We start from the raw sequence: 21,278 nt of genomic DNA, 5'->3' as shown, positions 1-21,278 counted from the left end.
GGATCTACAGGAAAGATGAGGAAGAATTCTTTACCAGGAAGTGTAGGGATAGAACAAGGGGTAACAGTTTTAAACTTATAGAGGGTAGATCTAAATTAGATGTTTGGAATAAATTATTTACTGTGAGAGGGGTGAAGCACTGGAACAGCTTGACCAGAGAAGCTGTGGATGTTCCATCCCTGGAAGTGCTCAAGACAAGGTTGGATGGGGCTTTGAACAACCTCATCTTGTGTCCATGCCCATGGCAGGAGTGTTGAAACTACACAGTCTTTAAGGTCACTTCCAATCCAAACCATTCTGTGGTTCTACGATTCTCCTTGCAAATGAGCTCTTGCTAAATGCTAAAATGCTAAACATTCCAGCAAATCTCAAGAGTATGTTTCATTACAAGTTCTAGCAAAACTCTCTTTTAAGTAGAAGAATGGAAGGAAACCTTTCTAAATTATAAATAAGACTCTACTAGAGAAGGAAAAAGTAGGAACTACTTGAGCTCTCCAGTGAAAACAAAAATGTATGGCCTTTTACTAAAATCAGAAAGGCTGTCATTTCATAAACAACCACTGAAACTTGAGAAGTCAACTAAATGGGCTTTGCAGAGCTACTCAATATAGAAACTGGCACAGACACCTTTGTGTTATCTTTATATCACAGATCACACCCGTGTCTGTGCCAGCCCACCACAGAAGGAGCAAAAAGGGTAACAGCAAATTAAGACATCCTAAATTCAGGGCATGAGCCCCACTCACGGACTCTCTGTGTTCCATGCATTCCATCAAAATGTGAAATAAATGACTGGACTGTTTCTGTTCCAAAGTAAATGTGTTTTGAATCATCAGTAAGACCTCTTTCTTCACTTGAGGGCACAGGTCCCTGGAAAACAGACATACAAGCAAGAACAGTTATGTTTTAGCTACTTCTTACCTGCCCAAATTTCACTTCAGAAAAGATGAAACTTGTACTAAGCAGAGACATATGGGAAATCTCATCTTTTTCTACTTCTCTGTTGACTTAATTCTGCCTTCTTTCAGCACAACAAAGCAAAGTCAGAAGGAATCGAGACCACCTCTTGATTTTTTTTATCTAAAAAGCTCTCTGACTTTGAAAAACTTTCACAAATAATATTAATTGGCTTTACAAATAACATACTTATTTCCATTTTGGACAAAAAATTTTCATCAAGGTAGGTTCAACGGCGCCTGCAGCTGAAACTGCACTGGCAGTGACAAAGAGTTAGTCACTGTACTGGAAGTGACAAAGCTAGACCAGAGTGACAAATCTGAGTTATCACTGAGTAAACCAAAGCCAAAGACTGCTGCAGTCTGAAGTTCCTACACCAGCTAACCCCAGCTCTAGTCTCAGAAGCTTTATGCAACCAAATCCAAGCCCTTATACAGAGTATTAATAGCAGGAGAAACAATTGAGTCAAAACACAGGCAAAAACTCTGGAATCATCCAACAGTGTCTCTCACAAAGGTGAGAAATTTTATAATAACTCAAAATAGCTACATGCAGGTTTCCATCTTCAAAAAATCCCAAGTAAATTTTGCAGAATAATTATTTCATCACTAGTTTGAGGCAGGGAAGGAACAAACTCCACTCTCAACAGAAGTTAAAGCTAGCAAAAAGCCATAGTGGGGTCACCCTTGGAAGCATTAGAAATTATCTCATAATATATATGAGGTTTTGAGATAGGTGTTTTCAGGTCCCTGCCAATATGATAGACCAAGGAGGAGAAGCATTATACCACTACTCACCCTGTATCACCTGTGTGTTTGTGGGTAAATGCCAGGATATCTGCAGCTCTGCCAGTGCCCTCATAGACCATGACAGGGACAGCTGGGGTGGCCCTCACGTACTCCCACACCATTAGGATCACACTGGGACCTCCTTCCACCACCAACCCAACTATGGGTACACCTTGGCTCATTCCTGTTTCAAAACACACCTAACCAGTCATACACAGGTCTCGGTCACACATAAAAAAATCAAAACATCTGGGAAATAAATACTCATGAAGAAGTCTCATCAGTGAAGATGAAATCATGCCTTCACCACCTCTAATGTGACATATACTTTTCAAGACTTTCACAGAGCTTCTGCAACCAGATCAAAAAGACCATGGAAAACTCCTGAATAAACTGTAAGTGGCTCTAGCACTGGAAATTAAAAATATCCTTCCAAACATGCCTCTGTCCTTTATGATAGATGTCACATGCAAGGATGTTTGAAATGTGTTCAATACCCATTTGGTTACCTACATACACATAAAAGTAATCATGCATTTTTTCAGAGACTCTCTCAAGTTCTGCAGCACCAGGGTGGGTTTTTTAAAAAACAGAAATAAATTTCAAATACAATGCAATACAAATGAAAATACTACAGAAAGCCTGACTTGTAAATAATCAAGGTAAGACAATAATAAAAGAGGTTGAGTGAGAAGCTCTATATATGAACATATTAAAAATTGAGTTAGTTTCTAAGTTTGTAAATTTTATAATGTAAGCACATAAAGGAAGCAAGGGTTCAACATGGTAACTGCTAATGATTTAAATGATTCAAATGACTAGGTAAGAGTGACATAATAATTTGTACAATCTAGTGCATAAAAGGAAATATTTGTCTATGTAATAAATACTTCATTAATGATTTCTATGCCATAACTCAGTTATGCAAAGAGTGGAAGTCATGTAATCTGTCAGACATTGGCTAAAGGTATTACTTTTGCAACCAGTCTCTATTCCTGTAGCTGAGGAGGTCACAGGCTTGCAATAGAGAAGATGATGAGGACAAAAGCAGTGAACAGAGAAAAAGCTATTTGAATGTAACAACTTTTACACCTAGCAAAATGCTGGGAAAATATCTAGTTCTGATACAGAGACCACACAAAACTGCAAAGTGAGCAAACACTCAATAATCTGAGTCATTTAGATGTCTCCGCAACTAAGAAACCAATATGTGAGTTCATCCAAATGCATAATGTTTTATGTATATAATATCCTGTCCTTTTCATTTTTCTGATATTCAGAGTTCAAGATGCATGCAACTAATAACATTTGACCTCAGTGAAATCTACGGCAAATCAAGATGTACAACATGTGATAGGAAATGACAAGTACCTCCGCAACTTTTAGGATAGGTTTTTGTCTCATAAAGATGACCACAGCAGTACTCACTTGTATGTATTTTTTGAAGTGATATGTACTTCTCCAAATTTCTCCTAAGCATCATCTCATTACCATACTTGCCTACAGTGCCATCATCTGCCATTAGGAAACATGAATGCATGCTGTTGAGTGTACTTAGCTTGCTGAGTGGGTTACCAAGAGTCTGGTAGAGGCAAACCACCTGGGAAAACCAAAATAAAAATACCCTTAAGGAAACAAAGAAAATATCAACATTTATGTTGCCTCATGTATTCGTCATACTGTGATTGTCTGAAATCCTCCATCAAGCTTTTTGCATTTGATCCTTAGCATTTCATTCCTAACAGCAACAAAACCACAGCACAGAAAACATTTCTGATTAGGCTTGCAATACTTAGATTACAATCTAAGGATTTCAATCTAATCCTTGCCTGACTTTCCTTGCAATAAATGAAAAACAATGGCATAGTTTCCCTCGGCTGTATTCCCTTTAAAAACACATGAGCTAATATTTATCAGGAATGATTTCACCTTACTTCTCAAGTGCTTTTAGACAGTTGATTGTACCCTCACAGTGGCCATCACATAAAGTTATAGTTTGTGAATAAAAATCATATATATTAATAGCATATCTGAATCTTAATATAGAACTACATAATTTGCAACCACAAAAGAGGTGCCTAATTAATTACAAAATTTGAAAAAAGAATGGCAGCTTCCTGTAAGAAGAGAAATATTTTTAAACTATTTATATATGAAAAGCAAAATACAGTGCCTCAATACAACACAACAGAATGAATAACTGAGTAAAATCGGCTGCTGATTTTACACTGTTGAGTAAAATCTGAGCCTCTGTTACTGAGAAAATGTATCAGCGCAGTGAAATGGATCAAGAAGTAAATCAAGCATGTGACAAAGCTATAAGATCCCATGAATATGAAGGCTTTTATCATTAAAATGTGTCCAACTCACATCTTTTCCGATAAGATCCCTCTGGTTCTCAATGACACCCCATGGAGGAATCCCAATAGCACAGATCTTTCTCAGGTGTGGTGAGGCACGGCCTTTCAGTGCATCCCCCACATGCCTGGACACTCCTAAACAGATAATGAAATCATAATTTTTCTTCTATATTCAGAGACCTAGTCCAGGACACCAAGAAAAGGTTTCCCATCACTTAATTTATTCAATGGTTATGTTTTAACAAAAACATCCCACAGAACTTGTGTCTTTGATGTACACTTCAGGAATCATAAGGCTCACCAATTCTTCAAACTCAGCACATATTCCTAACTAATAATACTGTTGTATGTTGCTAATGGTGCTTTCAACATCCATATAACTTCACGGTGCATAAACACACAGGGCAGTTCTCCTGTAAGCTCACCAGCTAAAGAAGTAAAACTCTTTCAGTTTCTGACCCCTGAGTTTTTCAAAGTACTCTAAAGGGAGTTTCAGATACTAATGGCTAATTAACGGATTATCCTAATTCAAATTTTCTTAATTATAAAACACAAGTAAAGTAACATGATGTCATTCTTTGAAGTATGCATTTTTCCTTTTAAAAAAAAAAAAAAGTTTTATTTTGTATTACCATATCAGCAAGTTTCAAACAAATTCACTGTATTTGACCTAAATGTATATGCTCTTATGCAGGAAAAAAAACACCAAAGGCAGATTGAAACAAAGAAAAAAAATTACACTACCGCTGTTGATGCCTTCTGTAATTATCCATGCTCCTGTCACCTCAGCAGCCTTCACCAAACCTCTGCTGAAAACCTGCTTGACCTTTGAGGGAAGCTCGAAATTTTGAATGCCTCCATAAACAGAGATCACAAGCTTTGGCAACTCCATCTGCCATTCTTTAACCATCAGGTGCAACAGCTGATCTGAACTGCTATCATAGGAGAGTCTAATGTACTGGAAAGAATAATAATGGGTTAAATAAACATATTTTAAATACTCTAAGAAACACATTACAAAGTTCTCAGCATTTATGTCCTGCAGATTTTGTGAAGGATTAGAAGTGTCATAATACCACTAAAACTGATAGCACAAAAATACATCTCTGAGCAATACAGACAAGACAGCCTGTCCTTAACCACATTAACATGAAGTCAAATGCAAAAATATCATACACAGACTTTAAACTGATTTACTTTCAGAGTCCTCTATCCTTTTAAGACAATCCCTCTGATATTCATCCAAAACCACTTTTTGCCTTTCTTACGCTGAAATTATAAAAATATGTTGGACACATAAATACAGTGTCTATTACCTTGGCATGGTAAGTGTGGTCTCCATCCTGAAAATTGATTGTACCAAATGCATCTGTCGGGCTCATCTTTGTATGTTTTTGCACAGACCATTCTCCATCATTCCTCTGTGAACCAGCCCTATAAACAGGCCAGTTGTAGTCTATTCCTGGGTGTTCTCCGATCAGCCGTCCACAGCAACACCTCACATTAAAAATACAAAAATTATTTTATATCAAACTCACTTGCATATAGCTCTAGAGTCTTCACCTGAATGGTCCAAACAGCTTTTCTACAAAGAGGATATTGCCGCTTTTGCACATGGAATATAATAAAAATTAATTGTGTTGAACTCAACAATGGCAAAATGACATTGAATTAAATCAAAAATTCACTTTGTTGGATATAGAATTTGTTCTCTACCTGAGGAACACTGATAACAATTTTGGGGGGTTGGACTAGATAGTCTTCAAAGGTCCCAAACCATGTTGTGATTCTGTGTGATTCAGTAACAGTTGGTATTTCCCAAATAGCTCATGCTTTACTCCAATCAGGCATGCTTGGTCTCTCTAGTCATCTAGCAGGAAGGGACAAGATGTTAAAGATTCCTGACTGTCTCAGATAAACAAGACAAAATGTTTGCCAAGGAGGAGGGAAACCTTCCGGAGATAGGAAGAGAAAAAGAAACAAACTCCTCCCTCCGAGCAATTATAACTTTGAAAATTGAGAAGCTTTATGGGAAAAAAAAAAAAAAAAAAAAAAAAAGAAAGAAAAAAGTGTGGAAAAGAAAATAACAGTCCTTTACTAGGTAATATATATAACAAAAGCAGAGCGAGCAACAACACCGTAACCGGAACTGTAAAACAATTAAGTCTCTTGGCCTTCCGGCGCTGTTCTAACCACAAACAGCAGGGGCCGCTGCTGGGCTCCGGCAGGCGACAGTGGGAATGGCGACCGGGAGCTGGTGTCGGTGCCCCGCTGGGTGGCGGGGGAGAGAAACAGGAGGAGCAGGAGGATGCCCTGGTATGCAGCACCGGCGCAGGTCTGGGCTGGGGAGGGTACATCGCTCCGCACGGTCCATGGCGGGGGCTCACCTTACGCTTGGAAGAATTTCCCCCAGCCAGCAGATGTGCGGGGGTTCACGGGCGGAACACAGCCCCACTCAAAGGGAACTCCCCGGCCGGCAGCGGTGGGGACTCTCCCGGACTCCTCTCAGCAGCGGGAGTGGCGACTGGCAAGGGACAGGGCCTGCTCCAACAGGGATGAGCAGTCAGAGCGCTCCTCCTCAGGGGCCGAGCAGCACAACAAAAGCGGGCTAAGAAGTCGCAGCCTGAACTGTCTCCTCCCTTGGCGCGATATCCCCCTGTCCCCCTAGACTCTTCCCTTTGAGCTGGTAGCCCAGCCGAGGTTACACAGGAAAACTCGGCCTTTCCCCACTGCCTAGGGGGCAGAAGAATTAAAATAGTCCCACCTTTGCAGATAAAGCTATATTAGCTTTTCAGTAAGAGGGCCATTAGAATCCGAGCTAGAAAACAATGAAGCTTTGATGCCTATCTCCTCCGAGCAGAGTCTTGCTCTCCCCATGCCCAACCATGCTTCGGAAAATTCACTTAGAAAAAGTTTGAAACTATAACACTAAGGTACTTGGAAGATCTAAAGCCAAGACTAAGAGGCTCTCAGGAAGGTTGAGGAAGCCATAGCAAAACATTATATTACAGCTGTTTGTGGGGTTTTTTGTTGATGTGTGCACAGTGACAGGGCACAAGGAGGAGCGGCACTACAGCCTGAGATAATAGTTGAGTCAGAAGAAAGGAGCAGAGGAGCACTTGACTCCCACACATGTCCCTGGCTCCTGTCAAGCTGCAACCCAAGGTGGTGAGGTAGGTGGCTGATGTCCCTGTACAGCCAGTTTCAATCAGATCTCCAAGGCTGTGGATATCAGGGAGGTCCCCAATAAATGGAGAAAGGCAAATGTCACACCTGCCTTCAAAAAAGGACAAAAGCCATCCTGGGGAACCACAGGCCATCCGTTCCAAGAAAAATCAAGAAATGAGACCTCCTGGAGCCCACATCTGGGCACATGAGGGAGCAATGACAGGAAGCAGTAAGCAAGGATTTACCCAGGATGACTGACCCACCCACTGCCTTCTGCAAATAACTGTTGAGATGAGAACAGTGGAACAGATATCACCTTACCTCCACTCTAGCCAGGCTCTAGTAGTTGGTCTGTGACATTACAGTCCCAGGGGGATGACATGCTGACAGATGAGGACCTGGTTGGGTAGTGGGCCGGTATCAACCAGGGTTCCTCAGGGTCTGTACAGGGCCTGTCCTGTTCAGCCTCTCTACCAGCAATGTGGAGGAGAGGATGGAAGGAACATGATGGGGGGGAGGGAGGCAGTTCCGGGGCATGGTTGTAGGTGCTGGTGGCCAGTGAGCTGAGCCAGGGCCATCCATGTACCTGGTCAGCAGTGGGGGACAGTGATGCCTGGGTAGTGTGAGCAGCACATGGCATGAGAGCTGGGGGACAGCAAGAACTGTTGCCCTATGCTCAGTCTTTTTCAGCCCCTGTCTGACTTCCAGTTTGGGCCCCCAACAGAGAAGAGACACCAGCAAACTGGTGAGATTTCAGGGGCAGAGTGACTATTCTGGTGATCGTGGGGCTGGAGCCCTTGCTCTCTGAGAAGAGGTGGTGGGACTGGAAATAGTTCAGCTGGGAGGAGAGACAGCTTCAGGGGCTCCAACAACACACCTGGCGCTGATGGGAGGGGATACAGAAGATGTAGATGAGCTCTCCAGTGGTGCATAGCAGGAGGATGAGAGGCAGCAGCACAGCGGAGACATGGGAGGCTGAGGCTGGAAATAAGAAGCCTTTTCTCCAGGAGGACAACCCAGCAGTGGAGTCATGGCTTGGGGAGGGTGGACTCTGTCCATCCTTGGGGTTTCACACAACAACTGGGTGAAACCCTGAGCATCCTTGTCTGACCCCCTGGCTGAGCATGCTCTGGGCAGGGGCTAGGACTGAAGAACATGTTTCTGGAGAGGGTGGGGCATTGTCAGTAACACAAAAGCAGGCTATTAGGAAAATCACACTTTGAGCAACAAGAAGAAACTCAGAGGATCAACACTGAGGTAAAAGTAACTGCAGTAGTCAGACTACAATATCCAGTGCCCTAGCAGGCAGCAGTTTAGATGCTATGTCCAAAAATTATGCCTTAAAGGTCATATATATAGCAAAAATGTGAGAGCATCTCAGATGTATAAGGATGCACAAATTTGGCACAACATTTCTAAATATTCATATAGTGAGATCAGTCTAACTGTTGGCTGGGATGTTTCTGTGAGTGCTGCACAGAAGAGTAGATCGAGGCCATTTCAGCACACCAGGGGAGTGTGGACAAAGGTGCCAATAAATTACTCAAATTTGATTATCAACTACTAAATGGAGTCATTCTACTTAGAATTAGCAAATAGTTGCATAACCCATTCATAAACTGTTTGCAAATCCTGGAAGTTCTCTGCAAGTAAGAAATTATTAACAGATTTCATTTGCCTACAATATCAGAACAAATTATAGTAGGCATCAAGTACATTCACATGATTTTTGGACTGTTGTGGAAAACTACAGATCTCAGGAGATCCAAAACCTGTTTCATTGCTGATCTAATAAATACAGTATAACCAGTCGAAACAATCATGGGAAAATTATTTCACCTTGTTCAAACAGAAAAATTCTCTTAGAACAAAGCTCCGTGTACACACTGAGATATACAAGAAGGCAAGAACAGTTAACATTTGGGAAAATGTACTTGCAGGATAATGGCTGACTGAAATTAACATCAGACATCCACAGGCATTCTGCAAACATAGACTGACAAATCAGATTTAAACAGCATGAAATGCTCAGGAAAGAGTGAAGGAGACAACTATAAGATAAAAAACAACAAAGGTACAGGATGTCTTGACAGAGAAAGAGGAAAGAAAAAAACAAACCCATCCACTGGGGCGCACATATCCTGTTTCTCTTCCTCCCTCTCCCATTGTAGTATTAACTTTCATGCAGTTAAACTGTGTTTGATAAGGAGGCTGATTTGGTGAAAGGTAATCTTAGTTTAGTTTTCCACCTCCTCGGGGTAATTTCTGTGCTAATGAGCTTCCCAGACCAATTAACAGTGTGGTCACTCTGCGGGGGCACAGGGTGAGGATTACAGAACTGCTGTAGTTTTGATTTAGATAGAATTGAACTAGTATATTTTGAAGGACACGTTATTTTAATTTAGAAACCCAGTTGGGTATCTACAGGTTAGCAGGAAGCATTAGAATCCCCCCTGCATTTCTACTTTCGGAAAACCTGCAAAAAATCTTTGAATCTCTGTTCTTCTGCTCAGCAAAACATACATGAGACCATTCTCTTAGAAGGAGCTGAAACTTTCTAAACAGATTCCAAGCAAATCTTTTGCCTTACAAGGCCAGCACCATTCTGCATATCAGCCCTTTACAATGATCTGATTTTAAGGAGTAATTTATTTAATTTTTGAAAACATGACACATAAATCTTAGAAGCAAAATAAAATGTGAAGCATAATTAAGTCAGATAATCCTGCTCATACAGCTGACAGGACTAATTGGCTCCAGTTTGCTACTCATCAGTTATTGGAAACTCATTGTTTTCTGTTGCTTCAGCCTTCAGAGGTTGAAGGCATACAAAACAAATGTCAATTTGTGTTCAAACAGTTGATAATTTCTTATCACAAATATACAGTACCAAAACATCTTTGTAACACCAGCTGAATGACAAATGTTGGATTGAAAGCAATGACTTAATACAAGCCACAAAATACAAGTTGTTTGAAAAAAAATCACAAACTATTTGAAAGCACCAAAGTGATGCTGTTTTTGTTGCTTGCTTTCTCAAAGACAGGAACTCAGAATGCTTACTGCAGAGAAGTTGAAAAATCTTCAGAAAACCTTTTATCAGGAATGTTTCTATTTCGCCATTTTTTTCTCCCTTAATTTTCTTCTTCTTCGTTCCACAATTCTTACTGTTCTCCATTGCTTTTGTCTCATGCTCCTTCATATAACCAGATACAGCTGGCATGTCTCATTGGAAGAAGCATTTCTGCCTTTCATTCCTCAGGAGATTAGGACAAACTCATCCACACAAAGTATTTGGATAAAATTTTCTATTTCAAATAATTTAAGGGCTATCACACAATTTATTCTACTTAAATTTATGCTAAGCATTCTCCAGCACACCCCTAGAAATGCTGCTCTGCCCATATAAGAGGAAGAATATTTCTCTTGTTATTATTTCCTTGACTAGGAGTGCCTATTACTGGGTCATCATAAAAATCATAGATATATACTCTTACCTAATTAAATTCTGGCACACCTGGCATCTTGCAGAACACCTGCGATAAAAGGTGGATAATTAATACATGCTTGCATAAAAAAAGACAGCTGTAATGGTATTCTTAAAGGATCAATTCAAGTGTGGAAAAAACTCTTTATCAACAGCATTACAGGCTGTCATGTTCTGCACTAACCCCTGGAAGATGTACTGGATAACTTTAGTGATTTTTTTGGCATTTCACATCTCAGACCGTATGTCAAATCCTCATTTCATAGAAGAGTTATCTGTCTTACCTATGCTACATTACCCATGTACTCCAAACCATATGATCAAAATCACAATTTTAGATCCTCAAAAGATGTTTTCAGCAAGTTTATTTAGGTAACAGCATCCACTAGATACACCACCTGGAATGCCAAGTTATGTTTGCTTTCTCACATCCTAAAACACATTTTGAGGATTTGTTATCTCTCTTACTCTTTTCATACTCTATAGCAGTCTGAGCAGAAACTTCTGTCTCAGAAGATTGATCATCAGAGGGATTATTCTGAGGAAGGGAGAAAACAGTACAGTAGTATGTCCATGCAACTCAATTATCCAATTGGATACCACATCAGTTTTGGTTCCTGGACTGAGAGCAACAAATCTAAGAAGCCTATGAAGGTTAACTGTAGCCAATTTCTAATTCAAATGAACAGCCTGATTTAAAATGTACTGGTGATGGGATCCATGAAAACCCATAGGCGAGCAATCACCAACTAGGACACTGAAAGCCATCATCCAAATCACAATGCCCGTAAAAAAATTACTTTTATTCTTTCTAAATGTAACAGAAAGAAAGTAAAATTCATAGTTTTACCTGTGTGGATCTTTTGAGCTGGGAATGATGTGTGCACATTCTCTTTTACTGAAGACCTCTTCGATCCAAGATTTGGGGGACTAAAAGGACAATTCAAATTAATTGTATTCCTAACATCAGAACGTGATGTCAAAAATTGCACTGTAATAACATGGCTGTATAGAGACAACATAATTCAGAACAACTCCCATCATGTTGGGTGAAACATGATAAGCTGAAATAGCTCTGAACAGGCCAAGCTTTTCATCTCCAACCTTTACAGAATTCCCCAGAGATCAATATAAAAATTTATTGCCACCATGAAAATTATTTAGAGGTTCTATCAAACACATGTACAATAGAGAAAGTGGCAAGGACAAATCAGAATTGCTTTAAGGTTTGCAGTCTTCTTCTGCTAGAAGACTAGCAAATGGCAGTCTCACTAAAGTTGCGTCAAAAAAGGCAAGATTTTTGTTTTACCTGGGAGAGATGGTTGAGTACTTTTTTTATTATTCTTAACAGAGTAAATAATAGATTCTTCCTGGTCATATGTTTGCTGAACTTATGAACAGTGAAATGCAAAAGCAGGGACCTAGACCTTGCACTCAGTGTATGGTAAGTGACCTTTTTCCACTGGCCTCCTGGTAAACTGAGCAAACTGAATAGTCCCTAGTAGTACACAGATATTTTTTTTTCAAAGAATCTCACTGTGAATCTTTGAACTTTTCTCTTCAGGTCTGTCAGGATCAACTTGCCTGAAAGGAATGATAATTTTTGGATGCTGAACTTTGAAATCTCTGGGTCTGAATTTAGTAAACACTGGAAGCAAAGGAATTTTATTTTTTTTTTTTTGTCGTCAAAGGAAACTAGCCCCACAATGAGCCACGCAATGGACAGATACTTTATCTTAAAGAGTAAATACAGTTTTACTGATCATTACTGCCTTATTGTTTCTCATGTTCACCTCACCCTACATCTGTTGTCTAGCTTACAAATAGACAGCAAGCTCTCTAGGACAGGACACAGTAGTGTCCTGGTTTATGGTTAAGTGTACAACGCATATAGTAATCAAATAATAAACACTAACTCCTTATTCACTCCTCATGTTTAAAAACAGTTGTTCCTCTGCAAAATGTCATCCCTGTAAAAATACTTATGGTAGGTACTTATCTCCATATCTGTTTTTAAAATGTGTCTTTCAGACAATGATTTAGAAAACAATTCCATTCACGAGAACGCCAGTAATTCAACTTATTAAGAGTACTGCTCGGAGAATTTTATGGATAGAATTCAACAATAGCTCATAAAAATACCTATCTTTTATCTCCCAAGTGGAATTACGATCCTTAATAAAGCAGGCCCAACTAGTCATGCCGTTATAGAGGGCAATTAGTTACTTGAACATGCTTGTCTGCATGTGGGAACCCACCTTCCACCAAGATTAATAGATGCCCTACCTACTGACAAAGATGAATGAGAACATTAAAAAGCAGTTTGCTGGTATTGGTGTGCACGTGTATCCTTCTGGGAGCAATTAATGGAATTGTGTCTGGTTGAGCTTTGAATGAACAGTAAGGAAGATCCTCTGGGCTGGCAGAGCATTGGCATGAAAGAAAATTAATTAACTTTGAAAGACACATAATGAAGCTGAAGTGCAAAAAATTAAATCCAGAGGAAAACATTGGAAGCAGTGAAGCAAACTTCATTACCTGAGAGCAGGGCTTTTGGTAGTATTTGCCTTAGTAACCAATATTGTTTCATGCTTCCTAAACCACGTTATTCTACTTGTTTGAACTATCAAGCAACTACAAAATGCTTCTAATACTACAATACCATGGGTCTGTGATTTTTCTGAAACTCATTACTATTTCTGATAATTTGTTTTCCACCAGAACTAAGAAACAAAAAACCTTTTGATATTATGGGATACCTCAGATAAGCATGACTCTTGCTAAACTTTTCATTAACAGGAAAGGGTGTGACAGAATGGCCAAGAGGTTGACAAGCCTTACAGCATTTGTTGAGGCAACATGCTCAGACTTGTGAGAGAAGAACAACATCCAACTGCTGTCACTTTAATTTAGTAAGAGAACTAAGAGTTCAAAGAAACTTGGAGCAAGTTGTTGGCATTGCGCAGTCTCAGGTAGCTCCCATTGTGCTACTTTACCTCCAGCATGATATACTCTGGAAATCAATCCCAAGGTCCCCTGGTATACATCAGCTGTTTTGTGTGGTTATTTCAATCCAAAATATAACTTACAGTCCTCAGCGATAGCAATACTCTGTGTGAGTTGATGTTATAATATCTAATATGGGAGATGGAAAGACATCTTCTCTACTATCAGCTTTCTGATATCAGCTAAACTGCCCCCTAAAAGACATCCTGTGCTTTAAAAAGTTTCCATTTTCTAGATTTCAGAGGGTGATTATTACTTAAGACAAAAGTAACAATGCTTAAAATTTGTGTATCCTTTTTCAATTTGATTCAAAAGCACCTTTTTCTTTTCTGCAACTGAGGCAGTAAGGGCAGTGACCAACACACACCACAAACACACACCACAGCTGATCAGGTCACTCTAGTGACAGTGGTCCAACAAAACCAATTGAAAAAAAGAACTCTATAGCTTTAGATAACATGCCATGAATTTTTCCTTGCTACTACATTGAAAAAAATGCCCAATTATTCCAAATGAATAAGGTTACTATGAAATTTATTTGACCTTTGAATCTTTAAACCCAAAGGATGCTCTTCACCCTGTGGGACAAGTACTCTGCTAGCACAACACAACAGCTAATTCCACTTTAAGATTCTCAGTAAATAGGACTGAAAACAAAATTTCAAAGTGCAATTGATACAACACTGGGAGTTTTCCCCCTGCCTGACAAAGAAATAGGTTCCCATACAGATATTTCACCAATAATCTTTGCTCATTTACATAGAGTTTGCCAGAATACTGTCTATGCTACATTTCTTTACGTAGGTGATTCCTGTAGTTTTTACATTTTAAAGAGCAGTACTTGGATAGCATATCAACTGTATATGATCCTGATGAAGCCTGTAACTTTAACATTTATTTTCATCTCAACTGATAAACATGTGAATATAACAAAAGCCATCATTTGCAAAGTCATTTTTCTTTAATGAAGTTCTTGAACAGATCATACCACTGAGAAATACATATATACTGAAATTCCAATCAACCATTGGAAAAAAAAAGGAAAAAATAAAATGCAAGACTGTATCACTGTATTCCATCTTGTAAAGCACAGATTTTAAGATTTTCAGTAGAAACTGAGACACACACATTTACCATTATTCTTAATTTAATATAGGTAAAAGCTTCACTTAGTATGTAAAATTTACACCATAACAACATTAATGTCTTAATCTAAGGCTTTACTTAGGTTTTTAAGCTAATTGTATGATCAGAAGAGTGTTTTGAAACTTCATGTTTTTTACAGTCATTTACAGCAAGTAAAAATTAAAAAGGAGACTTCTGAACTGCAGTCTGTTTGCTCTTGATTCCTAGTTTTGTAAAAGACCTCTGTAATGGATATCTCCTTCCACAAAATCCTAACATTTTGAAAGTGCCATAGTATAAATAAATTTCAACAACAAATTAAAATTTCTCCTGTCACTATACTGAGGTACATATACCTCAGCCAGCATGAACATGTATCCTTTTTGCCACCAAACCCTGAAGAGAAACAAAAATAAACCCACATGTTCCTTCTGACTGGCAAATTTCTGTTCTGATATATGAAAGACCTGAAGTCAAGTTTATATTGCAACCTTCCTTCCAATTTTTCTCTAAGGAAGTCCTGAGACGTTTATGAGTTTTGGCTTCTCATTTCTTGCCAGTCTGAGGATTAGGATTGCTGCTTGTACTTCCCTGCCACAGAAGAGGCTTTGGAGATTTCTAGACTGATTTAGTCAATGGAGTGGCAAGAGTTTGGCTCTGAAATTTAAGGCACATGAGTAGTTTTTAGAAAATTGCTTTTATTCACTTCTCCAACATCTTTAATGTCTGAGATCCTTGCATAATATGGTATTAAAGGGACACTGTCAGGTCAAATCTGGTTAAACATAACTAATGTTCAAAAATTAAGATTTCCAGAAGTAAAAAAGGAGATCAGAGTGTAAAATTCAGGGAAACACCTGCACCACTCATTTCTTTCAAATCCCTGATGATGGGCAATGAGAGCAGACAAAACCTAAAAATCCAGCCTCACACAGAGGTAATCTGTCCTTCAAAATGCAGGGGTACCATCAGCAAGGCAGGTGACCATGGTGGGGTCAGGTATGCAGTGCATGGCTCACCAGTTTCAGGAGACAGGGCAACACAGCCCTGCGATCCCCTGCTGTACTGCTCCCTGCGCTGATTTCACCACTCACCCATCCAGCAAAAACAGATGAATCCTTTGATTTTTGTTTCTATTTTCTTCTCCTCCAGCCCATACAACTCTCCACCACCCCCCCTGTAAAGGACTGGCCAAAGCCTGGAGATGCACTGCACCAATTAAACACTGATAAAAAGAGGGTTAATGTGCATTATCCTGCTTTGGAATTAGCTTTACTAAACCAAGAGCTGCAAGAAACATTCAGCTTCTTCAAGACCAGAGAATAAGTACTATTCGTTGGTTGAGTACCAAACTCAGGAAAACTAGGTCACAGTGTCAATACTGAACAACAAATTTTTAATATCATTAGCTGTACATATGTCCGCTTTAGCATGAAAAGCACAGATATACACATTTTCTATCAAAACAGCGGGTGCTTTAGACAATTTTTCCCCTGCAAAAGAAAATTAAAAGGCACACCTCTCTCTGTCAGAATAATTTCATCCATTTTTGAAATTTAATCAATTTTTGGACAAAACAGTAGCAACTGCCTTTAACAACACATCATAGATCCAGACAGGTGCAGGTAATAAGAAATCACATAATGACTTGCTAGTTTAAGTAAGAGGTTAGTCCACTAAAGCAAAATACAGTTGTGCTGGAAACTAGCCAGAACAATCAAGTTGTAAGTAGCTTACTGAAACTGCAACAAATTTGTACTGATAACAGAGAAACGGTGTCTTAGCCAAAACACTAGAGCTGAAAAGTGCTGTCAAGCAGCATAACTAAGCTCTGCATACACTGTGCATGTAGTGAAACCAGTACACATTGTCACTTTCAAAGAACTTCTGTAAAGACCTTAACTAGTAGAGCCAGTATTTCTGCATTGTTGACCAGGTTTGTCAAAATTTTAATATTAAACAAAAAAAAAAAAAAAAAAAAAAAAAAAAAAAAAAAAAAAAAAAAAAAAAAAAAAAAAAAAAAAAAAAAAAAAAAAAAAAAAAAAAAAAAAAAAAAAAAGTTACACATCCATACATCTTTTTCCAGTTAGGAAATTGTTACCCTCAAAATTATTCGATAAAAGCAAATACTCGTTAAAAAGCAACAGATAGTCCTGAGGCTAATAAAACTGCATCAGTACTCAAGTATAGAATACCTGTAAAGATCCAAACTGATTTTCAGTACCAGGGAAGGAGGAAGGTAGTATTTTCAGGTGAAAGCATGCCTATGAGAAGTCAGCATACTGCAGACTGTGACCAATCTTTACTCATATACACCAGAGGAGGGAAAGAAAAACTTTCCCTTATTACAGCTACTGCAAGAATCCACTGGAAGAAGAGTGTCCTAAAATATTAAACCCTTTTAAAATTAACTACACATAGAGCAAGTCAATTGCAGTAACATTAGACACCTGAAATGCAGCCAGAGTTCTTGCAAGCTAACACTCAAGACTATTTCACAAGAGCTCAGGGTATAAGAACATTGGTATCTCTTGAACCCTTACCCCTGGAAACTCTTCATGGTAAATTACTGCCAGCATTACAGAGATTTCCAACTTAACAGGCTGTCTTGCATAAGCTTTTCAGGGCAGGAACTTTCTGGTTCAGCATCCATTACACGCATGCTTACAGTATGAAGTAATATAACAACTGATCGTTAAACAAAGCACACTACTTCGGTTCCACTTAGGACAGAAGTACATTGTAGAACTCCAGGGTCACATGCAGTAAAATATGAACCCACGTACGGTTTTCAACAAATTACAGGGTGACTACCTGGCTTTGTAACACAGATATGCTGTGGTTCCTCTTATCTCCCTCACTACAATATGTCAGTACATCTGTTACTAATTGGCAGCTTTTGCTTTTATACTCTTTCTTACCTACTTCTTTGCCCCAGTGTTCAAGGCTCTGCACATCTGCAGAAATACAGAATTATAAGTAATTGAATTTGCCAGAAAATTTTATTCACTAAATTTCAAAAAGACTTACAAGAATATTGTGCAAATAACTTCATTTGAATGCTTCCACTGTTCACCAGTTCACTATGCCCAATTATACAACAACTATCAGCTAATCTCAAACTGCCTTTGCAAGCAGACTGCAGATTCAGAAACATTTTCCCTTTTGAAGACAGATATAATTTCAAGTCACAGCAGAATTTCTGTGATTATTTATCCTAGTAACTAATTCACACTCACCCATTGTAAACATATTCTCAGATGTTCACAAATACACTGCCTAGAATAACAGAAGTGATCTGTCCTAGCAGGATAAAATACAGACCCAAGTCAGAGCGGGATAACAGAACTTCTTAAAACTCTTCAGATATGCTGAAGAGAGATTTTAGATTTTTTTTCTCAGAAAAAAATGTAGCATGTCAGCTTCTCAGAAAAATATAAATTCAGTCTTTAATCCACAGAATGCTATGGCATGTTCTTTCACAATTAATTGACTGCACTTAAAAGCTAAGTATGGATGTCTTAAGTGCTTTTCTGGATTGGGGTCTTACATCAAAGACTCGTAAAACAGTTTCCAATATTTTGATCTCAAGCTTAGCCAATAAAAGAAAAACTCTCTGACTGTAATGGGCTTTTCAACATGGTGTTTCTGACCCCAGAGTAGATTGCATAACACAATCGGAAGAATATTTCTGAATGCAAGTATTAGTGAGGCTATGACAACAAAATGCAGGAAATACTAAAATCAAAACTATCACTGTCAAAGAAGCCCCACCTTAACTCCTGGACCACAGACCTAGTGAACTGATGGAAAGCTTAGCCCAATATGAAATACTAAACCTTTAATTAATTAGTTCCTTTTTACTTTTTAAATTTATTAAGTAATCAGTTAAGGCTTACTGCTATCCCTGAACATGTAATGTTTTAGAAAAACACATCAAACAGCACTTCTACAAGCGCATGCCCAGCTCAGGATGTGGTTTGCAGCTAGAGGGTCTTAGCAGACTATCCTGTCCCACTGCAGAGCCCATGGCAGTGGACTAGGTGCGAAAGGCCGCGTAGGCACTCACCTTAACACCTCTGACAGCCCAGCTTCTGAAAAGGAGCTAAACACAAGAAATCTCAAATCACAATTTAATTCCTCAGCTCTATCTTTGATGCAGGTCCCAGAAACATTGCTATAAATCCTATATTGTCATTAGACATCTGCAACTTACTTAAAAGCAGCTTTCCTGGTCTATTCCCCAATAGAAAATGCAAAATGTCTCTGTGACATGGTGCATAATTCAGCCTTCCACCTAAAGTAAGCTGCTCCAAACCTCACTGCTCTAGAAGTGTGGCGGTTGTGGAGAAAGTTTGGATCCAACTGTTTCATAACTGTGGCCCATATAGGCAATGACAAAAATCTGTGCTTATGGCTAATGGCAACCACCTTGGTAAAAGCTGAAATTTGTGTCACACTGAGAGAATTAAAATACAGCGTAATACTGTATATCATCTATTATAAAGTCAATTCAATGACCAGCATAAAATATGGATTATTGAACAATTTAGTCATATAGAAAGATACAAGAAAGACATCTAAAGATTTTAATTGATTGAAAACTGTTCAAATTGCAGAATTGTAAGAGATGCCCAAAACTTGTGGCAACAAAGAGCAAGCACCAGTAATAGAGCAAGAAATAGCAAATTAATCCAAACTGAATTTACAAATTATTATAAATCTTTAAATATAGCAATGGCTTTATTTTACTACGTCTCTTTTGGAGACAAAAATTTGCCTGGTTTTTATAGTGGAACTGCTTACCTGTCTGTCTGACAGTATTTTGGACGTCAGTCCCAAAGAAAATCAAGCAAGTCTTCTTTTATTAACTAATGCAATATAATCAGAAAATCCCAAATATTCAATGCAAGTTATGTATCCCATATGAAATGATCTTGTTGTATGTAATTTTAAAGAAGTGAAAATTCAGGCAGCCATAAGAAAATTATGTTTCTGGTGTATTATTCAGAGGGTCAGTACAATGCTGAAAGTCTCATTCAGATTTCCACTTTGAGATCATTGAAAGGTGACTCTTCTTACTTGTTCAGCACTTGATCTTAGCAAAGAGCTAATTTTGCTCCTTTTGAAATTGGGTCTCACCTAAATAGCACTGAGCAATCACAGAGGCCAACAACCCACTGCTGTTGCAAATGCATTCTTTCATCAGAAGATCCAAAATCACACAGCACAAAGGTCTTCCTAGTTTAAACCAGGAAGAGGAAAAGAAGAAAATTATCTGATAATAAATTTCAAGTCTTTCTTTTGCTTGTTTTATATTTTCACAACACAGGGTTTAATATTGACTAGAGAGGTGACTCTCTGAAGAAGTCTCTAACATGGAAAACAAATGCAGTTTGCAAAATTCAGCTGGAGGAAACAAGAAGGGTTTACTTAGGGTTACTTAATGAAATAAGTCAGAGTTTGACAGCAGTGTCCAATCTGGTCTAGAGGAAGGTATCCCTTTGCACGGGGAGGTTGGAACTAGATAATCTTTAAGGTCCCTTTTATCCAAACCATTCTATACTTCTGTGATCCATGATGTGAGTGACCCACACAGCTGGAGCCATATGACTGTTCACTGTCACTCCTATCAGCATTCTTCTTTTTGCACCATTGCTTTTCTCACACAGTAACATCTTCATGGGCTTGACAGCTGCATACAGCAGTGCTTGCACACACTACAAGACAGGCAGGCTGTCACAGGACTGAAATTCCATTTTGCAAAGAAAGACAAAGCTCAGGAGATTTCTAAAGAGGCTGAAGGTATGGTCAGTCCCACCTCTGCATTTCCCACCTGGATGCATCTCATCGCTCTCATCAGTTCTGCCCTCCACACCACCTTGCAAACAAAAAGGTTTCCTTTTCAGTGCTGGCTCACTGTTAAATGTAAGTCATGTCATTAACCAATCAAGAATCACAGACCCACAAACAGTCACCTCAAACCAGCTTGTGGAAGAGCCAGCCATGGCCTGGGAGCAGGCAATGGGAACTGCAAGGACAGAAACATCCTTCTTCCCCTTTGCCCCACATGCCACCTGAACACACCCTTGGGCTCTCCACTAGCTCTTACTGCAGTTTCACACTCATGTCCAAGACACATTCTGTGATGCCAGGCTTATCGCACTGTTTTGCACTGGAGGTTGCAACAGCAGCCAAAGGGACCCCCAAAGGCTTGATTTCACTGCGGCCAGGCAGCGAGGAGCAGCTGTGGTTGCATTTTATGCGGGGCTGCACGGGATGACTTGGCAGCCATCACCAGAGCCCTCTTGGCATGAAGCTGAGCTACGGCTCCCAGCAGACCAGTGTTTCAAGGCATACTCCCCTGTATGTTCCACCCTGATGGCA

General features: G+C 39.2%; 1 protein-coding gene across 3 annotated transcripts in view; it reads right to left on the bottom strand.

Moving 5' to 3' along the window:
* The window catches only part of TRPM6 (transient receptor potential cation channel subfamily M member 6), a 92,150-nt gene that overhangs the window by 58,045 nt on the left and 12,827 nt on the right, over positions 1 to 21,278 (bottom strand). Inside the window, exons 2-9 of one of the 3 annotated variants that reach the window (XM_027886276.1) lie at positions 11,611 to 11,690; positions 10,771 to 10,809; positions 5,422 to 5,602; positions 4,850 to 5,063; positions 4,116 to 4,240; positions 3,174 to 3,345; positions 1,755 to 1,929; positions 747 to 870 (exon numbers count right to left, since the gene is read on the bottom strand). In XM_027886276.1, the coding sequence (XP_027742077.1) occupies positions 747 to 870; positions 1,755 to 1,929; positions 3,174 to 3,345; positions 4,116 to 4,240; positions 4,850 to 5,063; positions 5,422 to 5,602; positions 10,771 to 10,809; positions 11,611 to 11,690 (1,110 nt within the window). Of the gene's footprint in view, positions 1 to 746; positions 871 to 1,754; positions 1,930 to 3,169; positions 3,346 to 4,115; positions 4,241 to 4,849; positions 5,064 to 5,421; positions 5,603 to 10,770; positions 10,810 to 11,610; positions 11,691 to 21,278 lie in introns of those variants that run through there. The other 2 variants (XM_027886274.1, XM_027886275.1) reach the window with 2 other exon arrangements.

This window comes from Empidonax traillii, unplaced genomic scaffold (assembly GCF_003031625.1).
Source record: "Empidonax traillii isolate 1590-97213 ecotype Southwest subspecies unplaced genomic scaffold, ASM303162v1 scaffold183:size818647, whole genome shotgun sequence".
NCBI lineage: Eukaryota > Metazoa > Chordata > Aves > Passeriformes > Tyrannidae > Empidonax > Empidonax traillii.
Note: the sequence above shows the minus strand (reverse complement) of the source record. Positions and strands in the feature narration are given on the sequence as shown.